This window comes from Tarenaya hassleriana, unplaced genomic scaffold (genome assembly GCF_000463585.1).
Source record: "Tarenaya hassleriana unplaced genomic scaffold, ASM46358v1 Cleome8, whole genome shotgun sequence".
In the NCBI taxonomy this organism is placed as follows: domain Eukaryota; kingdom Viridiplantae; phylum Streptophyta; class Magnoliopsida; order Brassicales; family Cleomaceae; genus Tarenaya; species Tarenaya hassleriana.
This window is the reverse complement of record NW_010970490.1, coordinates 1,961,822-1,971,072: the sequence shown is the minus strand read 5'-3', so window position 1 is coordinate 1,971,072 and position 9,251 is coordinate 1,961,822. Positions and strand designations below refer to the sequence as shown.

At 37.9% G+C, this 9,251-nt stretch overlaps 2 protein-coding genes across 2 annotated transcripts; one reads left to right on the top strand and one right to left on the bottom strand.

Annotated features, from left to right (window-relative positions):
• Nucleotides 1–6: 6 nt before the first annotated feature.
• LOC104802461 (IRK-interacting protein-like) lies at nucleotides 7–2,185 on the top strand. Its single transcript, XM_010526077.1, has one exon. It carries the CDS (start codon nucleotides 151–153, stop codon nucleotides 1,759–1,761), a length of 1,611 nt encoding a protein of 536 aa, XP_010524379.1. The 5' UTR covers nucleotides 7–150; the 3' UTR covers nucleotides 1,762–2,185.
• Nucleotides 2,186–3,425: 1,240 nt separating this feature from the next.
• LOC104802460 (axial regulator YABBY 1-like) lies at nucleotides 3,426–6,160 on the bottom strand. Its single transcript, XM_010526075.2, has 7 exons — nucleotides 5,825–6,160; nucleotides 5,487–5,642; nucleotides 5,215–5,353; nucleotides 4,429–4,477; nucleotides 4,228–4,303; nucleotides 3,834–3,911; nucleotides 3,426–3,698 (listed from the first exon to the last, which is right to left on the bottom strand). Exons 1-7 carry the CDS (start codon nucleotides 5,930–5,932, stop codon nucleotides 3,627–3,629), a joined length of 678 nt encoding a protein of 225 aa, XP_010524377.1. The 5' UTR covers nucleotides 5,933–6,160; the 3' UTR covers nucleotides 3,426–3,626.
• Nucleotides 6,161–9,251: the final 3,091 nt, after the last annotated feature.

Sequence of the window (9,251 nt, the reverse complement as noted above, 5' to 3'; positions counted from 1 at the left end):
TCCTTCCTTCCAAGGTATCCCAAAGAACCCTATTGAAAGCATCTCCAAGTTTCAGTCATTACCCGTCTCGGCGAATTCTTCTCTGTTGTATTCTCAGAAATCGATCGGAATTCGTAAGAAAGTATAAATCTTTTTGTTGTTAATTGTGCGATGCGAGAAATGGAAAAGTCTGCGATCACTACAGCTGCAACTGGGCGTCCCCCACAATTCTCCGGGATGTTTCAGAAACTGGCTTTGGCCGTGAAGACGAAGACCTACGAGTTCTTCGCCGAGGAAGACCACGACGGTTCGGTCGCCGCAGCTGATTCCAACGCCGATGGCTTCGCGCTCCTCGACTCGGCCGAGGATTTCATCACCGATCAGAAAGTTGTCGTCATCAAACCCGATAAGCCCCACAGTGCCAAAACTCCCTCTCCTGGATCTCCGGTGAACGATCTTCCGACCGGGAACTTGGCCGTGGAGCGGAAACCTAACCGATTGAAGCCCACCCAGCTCAGAAAATTGGATGCCGAGATGGGTCAGGGCTTGATTTCGTCGGTTTTCGCGGCGGTGTCATCTTGCGAAGCTTCGTATCTTCAGTTGCAATCCGGGCACGCACCTTTCGTGGAGGAGAGCGTGAAAGCAGCTGATAGGGCTCTGGTCTCTCACCTTCAGAGATTATCTGATCTGAAGCGATTCTATAAGGACTATCGCCAAAATTCAGATTTTGAGCACGATTTGGCAATTGGGTCATATCTGGAATCACATGTGCAGGAGAATCAGAGCAAGCTTAGGGCTTTGGAAACCGTGTCGAATCGATTGCAAGCGGAGATCGACGAGAAGGACTTGCAAGTTTGGACTCTGAGGAACAAATTAGGTGAGATTCAAAAATCCAATTCGAAATTGTCGAAGAAATTATCTGCTAATGCGAGATCATCCACCGATATCCAATTGTCTGTTAGGGTTTTTGAGTCTCTGCTACATGATGCTTGTAGAGCTACACAGAAGTTCACTAAGATTTTGATTGAACTGATGGGAAAAGCTGGATGGGATTTGGATTTGGCGGCTAGTTCAGTTCATCCTGACATAGATTATGCTAAGAAGGGACACAACCGATATGCATTATTGTCATATGTCTGTTTGGGGATGTTTCGAGGTTTTGACACTAAAGGATTTGGTCTGAACGAGATTGAAGAAGAATCTGATGCATGTGCTTCAGTTTCTGGTAAAACTAGTGGCGCTAGTAATAATAATTCACTGAGGGAATTGATGCAACATGTATCAAGCAATCCAATGGAGTTGCTAAACACAGACAGGGATTGCGAATTCTCGAAATTTTGCGACAAGAAGTACCAAGAACTCATCCACCCGAACATGGAATCCTCCATATTCAGAAACATGGATCAAACTGAAGCAGTGGTGAGTTCTTGGAGATCTTTGAGCATATTCTACGAGTCCTTTGTCAATGTGGCTAGCTCGATATGGAGCCTTCACAAGTTAGCCTTGTCTTTCGAACCCGTGGTTGAGATTTTTCAAGTCGAAAGAGGGGTAGATTTCTCAATGGTTTACATGGAGGATGTCCTGAGGAAACATGACAAGAAGTTACTGCCACCAAGTCCAACTCGGGCAAAAGTAGGTTTCACAGTGGTTCCGGGATTTAAAATCGGCTGCACCATTATTCAGTCCCGGGTTTACTTGAACGGCTTGAAATCTATCTATCCATTCGTCGCAGATGTCGATAAACAAGAAGTTTCCTCTGTTTCAGAACAGAATGACTGTTGAATCCACAAGCTCATACAATGGTTTAAAGGGCTGAATGATCTACGAATGCTGTGGCGACTATATCACGGTAACGATCTGTCGTCTCAGTGAGTGCATTAGCCAGCCTTGTTCAAGCTTGTATACAGTCCATCATCAGTGTATAGGAGGAGGGTGTAAAGTTTCAGTTTTTTTTTGTCTACTCTTGTTTGTGCTTTGCCTAGGATTAAGTTCATCATATAGGGAATACAAGAATCAAACTATGTATTTGTTTATTTAACTTGTAACAGATTACCTGTTGGCCTTCAGAATACAAGGATCAAACTTGTAACAGAATACAAGAATCAAACTATGTATTTCTATCCCAAATAAACTTGGGATTAAGGCGATGTTGATGATCTTGTAACAGATTGATAACCAAACGATGTCTCTTGTTATTGTAGAATCAGTCCTAATGTCTGATAAATTTCCTGTTGGCCTTCAGTTCTGAACTTCTGTCCCCATTTCTTTGGTTTTGCTGCTGTTTTCAATTTTACGAATAAGACTACGTGTCGTTTTCCTTGATCAAAACGGTAGGAAATTCGCTGCTCAAGTTACCGAACGGCAATTTCTCAGTTCATTGTTGTTATTGGGTTCAAATTTTGTAGCCCATATGCGGTCCAACAAGGTTAAGCTCTTACCCTCTTCATAATGCCCACGAATCTCATATGTTGGGCCTTTTTTTTTTTCCTCAATTCACATTCTGACCTAAGGTCATATGATCTTTTGAATAGGGGTTTTCAAAATTATTTACTTTTAATTATTACTTTTTAACACCTTAGAGTTTATAATTTTTTCAAACTGAAATATAGAACTAAGTATTAATTCTAATACTCATGTATGCATTATGTGCGTGTTAGTGCTGTGTATATATAGATATCCCACGTGTCGATGACTTTGTACACAGACCTAATATCCAATGCTCGTCATCTTTCGGGCAATATATGTTGTGGGACTTAGAAATCTACGCAGATAAAATTGTCCATTAATTGTTGCTTTGATTCTAACAGATAGAGGTTTAAAAGGTAATGAACCATTTTTATCCAAAGTATATCCGACGTGATTCACATGTTTCATGCATAGTCTGTATCTTCAGTTTGCAACGTTGATTAATCAATTTGATCAACATCCAAATGCTATTTTTCTAATCCCTAGCCACTGATTCTTTGCCGATGTAAAATATTTTTTTTAGGTTTTTCTACTTCGCATAGGATAAGATATGTAATCATATAAATATCTGATATTTTATGTTATTATATAGATATACTTTCGTTGTTTCGTGGCATGGAATTTTACATTGTATATACATGTTGCTCGTGTGAATGGAAAACACAACGTTTTATTGCATAAATCTTGACATGGTATAGGATATTTGTATATATATGTTTGCAGCTTTGCATGAGTATCAGGTTATAAACACCAATGAACATATTGCATTTATGTGGTAACAAGAGGAACATAATTAAAGAACATATATATATATATATGCTACCCAATCAAACTCGAGGAGGAATACGATATAATGTTCATCCAAACTCGTAAAATGATCGGCTCGATCTTTGAATTTCTCAACTTTTATTCTTCGTTCTCGAGTTCATTCGGTGTATGAACAGATTCTTCATTGACATCCTAGGATTAGAACACAATAATAATAATAATAATAATAATAATAAGCAAGGATTAATAATCAGTGCTCCTTAGTGTAAACAGTCTCCTAGTTATACAAGACCATTTAACATGAACACCAGAAACAACAATTGATTACACGACATAAGATAACACATGATATAAATAGTTCATGAAGAAAGAAACCCTAAAACGGATTTTCCATATATTCCTCGATGGTACGTCTAATAGGGAGCCACTCCAACATTGGCTGCAGGAGCGTAGAACCCTTCTTTCATGACGCCGTCCTCTCCCTCCTACGCAATTATGAAGTTAATCCATATAAGTTTGTAATGTATTTAACCATATTCATGTGTGTATATATATATATATGAAATGTGATGAGGCATTTCATGAGCTTAGGGTTTCGTTATGTAAGTCGTATATAGTACCTGGTTGGTCATCCCAGCCATCTTCACGGGTCGATTATCTGGCGCAATCCCGAAATGTATGTGTGGGAAGTGGGCCCACTACAAAACACATAACAACTTGTGTTGGATCAGACAAAGTATTTAGTCGTCCCAATATCCCAGCTACACCAACTTGTGTTGGTAACAATATATATAAAACCCTAGTTTCCTTGGTTTTCTTTTTTTTTTGTTATAAAAAAAAGGAAACTAGGGTTTTCTTGTTTGAACATCTAAGCCGTTTCTACAATATTACTTAGAGAACCCAAGTTCAGAGGTAGACGATGTCTCTATACTTACATGTGTAGATATGAATGCTCTAAGGTTTTCATACAATTTAGTAGCGAGTGATAATGTATATCTTGGTGAAGAATCTTACATTCTTGGCAGCTGCACTAAAGGCTTCCCTGTGGCTTATATCAGGATTTCCAGCTTTGATACGTTGGATCTCTTCCCTGCACATGTGTGAATGCCCGGCCGTGACTAATTGGATACTGAGAAATCAATATACGTAAATATTGCATATTCGAAGCAGAAAATGGACTGGATAAGTATAATTATTGAGACATAGATTGCTAACTTGATGAAGCGGTTATAAGCGGATGGGACTCGCTGTCGTTTCTCCGGAGCTGGCGATGGCAAAGACAAAACGAAAACAAACTCAGACAGAAAGAGACAAGTATACATTAAATTCACTTCGTTGTCTTTTTCTTTCTCTGCATTGACATCATCGTCGTTGTTCTCTCTCTCTCTATCTCTCTCTCTCCTCTCTCTTTCCATCATCACTTCATCATTATCTTTAGCCACACCCCTTCTGCATACGAATTTGCATAGATTCTTTTTCGCTATATTTTCGGGGGATAAAGCCCTCTTTTTCTTTCTTTACCCTAATTATTACAAACACAAAAATCAATCGAAAGCAAAACATGGGTCGTTTCATGAATTTTAGCCATACAGCGTGAGCAAGGCAACAAAACACGGCTTACCAAGAAATCAGTTGATTCGACAGTCTTTTCGTTGATATTTTGAAAATCAGTTTGATTCGACAATCTTTTCATTGAATTTTAGACATCCAAAAAGTCTTTTAGAATAGGCAGAATATTCGCAAAGCAATGCAAAACCTTATAGAAAACAACAAGAAACTACTGTAGGTGGAGCATCCTAGATATCGTTGACAGACACACACATGCGTATATTTATATGCGTGTATCAGTGACTGACTTTTTTCCCTCTTTAGGGTTTTGGGGCCAGAAGATCTATGCATGCTCTCAAGGGAGCTCATGTCCATATTTCCCACACAACCCTAAGATGAATTAAGATGAGAAACAGGAAAACAAGGGATATATAAGAAGAGAAATTGTCTCACGTCGGTTAACCGGTGGTGCTTTGGGAGTCTCAAGTTGCTGATCAAGGCCTCGAATGTCCATGAAGGACGGCATGTCATTTTGGCTAGGGTGCTGATTCATGAGCATATTCACGTTGGATGGTGCATCTCTTAGTCCCTCCTGTAATTTAAATAAGGAAAAAAACATATATGTGAAAAAAAAAACTTTTCCAAACATGAACCCTAATTAAAAACCCTACATAGGTAGCCCTTGTAAAAGCATAAAAAGGCAACGAATGAAGCTTCTTCTTTACAAGAATGTTCTGAGGGTTGAAGAAGGAGTGAGGGCCGAGCTGAAGCTGGTTCGCGGCCGGAAGGAGGAGAGAGCGCATGTTCACAGACAGGAGATTTGTGCAGTAACCACATCGAACGGTGACGATCTTGAACATGCTCGTGTAAGGAACACTGACCTAAATTACACACACAAAAAAAGAAAAGCAGTCAAACTCAAGTCAACGCATAGAAACCCATAGAGCAACAAAAAAGAAATCCACAAACAGATGATGATGGTGAAGAAGAAGAAGAATATATAAGAGGAGATGACTGAGAGAGAGAGAGAGAGAGAGGGAGAGGGAGAGGGAGAGAGTTATACCGCGAGGACAGTGTTACAAAAATCGCATTGGACATAACAGAGATGGTCGGAGGGGGAGAGGTGGTCCGGTGAAAAAGCAGCTGAAGGGGAAGACATCGACATTGACATTCTTTTTTTTTCTTCTTGTTGTTGATCGATCTTCTTTTGGGTGTGTTTGGATTTGATTGATTGATGGGTATTTGACGGATCAGAGGATTCTTGATAAGAGAAAATATATTAAAAAACCCACATTGATCTGATCCACTGTATTGTTGAGTTGCTGTGTATTATATACCACAAAGGAAGAGAGAGATGGAAGGGGGCAAGGTAGATACAAATCTGAGAAGTGGAGAGAGAGAGAGAGAGAGAGAGAGAGAGAGAGAGAGAGAGAGAGAGAGGGAGGTGAAAAAAAGAAGCATAAAATTTTCTGGCTTTCTCTAGGTATTTGTAATATTTTGTTAATATTTAATTTGTATTCGATTTATAGTGTGCATTTCCATTCAACCATATGTAATTCTAACGACGTCCTTTTTTCTAGAGGAAAATGCAAATCATGTATCGTCAATTAATACGTGAACAAATGGGTGTATAAATCCTATAAAAGTATGCTCTTGATAGATTATAAGGAAAAAATGAGCCGAAAGACCGATTTTTTATAACCCATGGTCTAATGTCAATTTTTTTTTGTCCACTATGATGAACCGAAAGACCTTCCTATATATAAACATACACATTACATTCTGTAAGCACATGATCCGGTAGATAAATGTCATCAAAATAACTTTTCATGCTCCAAGCAATTGGCTTGAATAATAATCTATATATAGTTCTAATGTATTATGTAACCTTATCATTATCTCGATCGGAATCATTAGTTTCCTTTGCATCATTTATCGTAGACGACGGTTCATCCAAATTATGCGGTGAATTGGAACTTTACATGGTTACCTCAAGAATTTTGGAGAGTTTGATATGAAAATAAAATTTCATGTTGGGTGGATTGCACCCGTTTCCCCAAAAAAAAAATCATGTAAATTGTTAGGAAATAACCTCACCAACATTAATTAATGGGACTAAGGCTTAACGTATTCGGCTTAGAGCAAAGGATGATTCATACTAGTTAAAAATGATTGGTTTCCACGTGAAGATTTATGCTATTTGCATAAGCGTGATTAAACGGTTTATGGATATGGACATATATACACTTAATTATGTTTGTTGACACATATATATATCCATAATAAATTGATGAAAGGGCGAAAGCCTAAGGGCAAATTAATGTGGCTGTGGAATTCGCACTTCCCAATGGAGAGAGAGAGAGAGAGAGAGAGAGATCCGAGTGTGTGTATGCAGAGGCGGCAGAGGTTGGGGAGGAGAAAGGGACGTTTGCATGGGAGTGATTAAGCGTCGCTTCATTCACCCGTTGTTTTCACCCCTTAATTACACTGCCACGCTTTTTTCTCGTTTCTCTACAATTCCCCTTTCTTTCTTTTTTTTTAAATATAATATATAATAAATTTATTTCAACACATCGGAACACATATATACACACACAAACGCATGCATGTATGTGCGTTTTTATTAATTATATGCATAGCGTTGATTGGAGCTATCATTAGCTTTTTGGTCATTATATGATTGTTTTTTCCCCTTCTACGAAGGGTTGTGGAAAATTGGGAATCTTCCAAGTCTAGGCTTTTTATTTGAAAGGGAAAGTTTAACTGTTTAAGTTATACCCGAGTTTATACAACGCCAAACCAAATTCAACTGCTCATCATAAGCATCTATATATACGGGTTCTAATGTAACAATTTCGTATTTACTTCTATAAAATATATTTGAATATATATGCACATCAACGATCAAGAAATGTATTGTTTCTCACATGTTACATTATAAAAGCAGCGGGCGCACATATATATTTATATACACGCCACATTGGTGAAAGCCACGGACAAAAGTCCACTACCAATTTATTTGGATCGGGGTATATATGTTTTTTTTTCAAAGAAATTCAATAACACGAGACTTGTAAATTATTTAAAAAAAAAGGAAATTTTCAGAAAAAGGAAAATTGCAACAACAAAAAATCTTTGAATAATTTTTCATTTTAACACCTTTTTTTATAATCCGGATACACGAAATACTTGAGTAATAATCAGTCACTTGTATGTATGATTTTTTTTTGCACGAAAAAAAAACATGCAAATATATCAGTTACTGTGGAAGAGATTTTGAGATGTATATGACAAATTAGGAAGAGGAAATTAATATGTTTTGAAATAAATAAACGAAGAGGAAAAGGTGTTTACGTTTGGTCTGAAAGCTTTCCTGGAAACGTATACCATGTTAGGGTTAGCCCACACTTTTGTCGCAATTTGATAGATGTGATTCCTGAGATAGTACATGCATACATACACATATATACACATACACACACACACACATATATTCTCATGCATATGTGTGGAGATCGTAGCTGACATATATTGGTATTTTCCTATTTCTTTTTCTTCTGATTGGAATTAACCCGAAAAAATCTATTGGTATACACACGATTTCAATTGAAGTTAGCTACGAATATCTCACACAGCCACTTCACAGTATGTGAATATATATATATACAGACATGGTATATATTTGTATAGATCCATAATTGTTCGATGAATTAGTGTGAATCAATGATCCCTAAAGTCGCTATTTGGAATTCGATCGAATGGTTGATTTCAGTTCTATAATCTTGAGCGGTGATTCAATTACGCGTGGAAGCTAAGAATGACTAATTAAAGCCACCGAATGGTGGAAGAAACGAGAAATAAAGAACCGTGAGATTCCATATCTCATTATTAAAGTTGTTTAATTAGCCCGAGAAGTAACGAATTCTCGGATATCAAAGAGGGACAGCGGATAAAAGGGCGAATCGAAGGCATAGTAATCGCAGAAAGAGACGATATATTTCATAAATGTGGCTTCTTTTGGGGTCTGAGTGTGAAATTGTACAAATACATCGTGGGTTGTAATAATGGGCTAATAAAATATAAAAAAAAGTCCATGGCTCTGCGATGTAGTGTAGCACACAGTGCCTTTCTCTGCAACATTTATAAAAAGGAACGTACGGAACTCTATGTAGCTCCAAGGCTAGTCTTCCTATTAGGGCTGATAGGTAGACATGTATGCTCTCAGGCTCGTCCCGAGCCCTAAAAGCTCCGTCTCTTTGTCTCTTTTCTCTCTGTGTCCCGACACGTGTCTCGCCTTGGAACCTTGTGGCGAGAACGAGGGAAGAAGACTAAACACTTCCGACATGAAACCCTATTTATAGTTTGAAATTGTTAATTAATGTTCTAATCATGAAAAAGAAGACTAAGTGATTTGTTCTAATCACGAAACCCTATTAGTTAATGTTCATGGTCTATATAAGTTGCCAAAAATGATTTGTTCATATTATGAT

Bases quoted from the DNA above. Each gene is read 5' to 3' on its own strand.
- LOC104802460 (XM_010526075.2), bottom strand. From the start codon at position 5,932: ATGTCAATGTCGATGTCTTCCCCTTCAGCTGCTTTTTCACCGGACCAC. The intron at 5,354-5,486 runs GTAAAGAAGAAG...TTTAAATTACAG, and splicing joins TCAACCCTCAGAACATTCTT to GAGGGACTAAGAGATGCACC. The intron at 4,478-5,214 runs GTGAGACAATTT...TGCCATCGCCAG, and splicing joins AGCACCACCGGTTAACCGAC to CTCCGGAGAAACGACAGCGA.
- LOC104802461 (XM_010526077.1), top strand. From the start codon at position 151: ATGCGAGAAATGGAAAAGTCTGCGATCACTACAGCTGCAACTGGGCGT.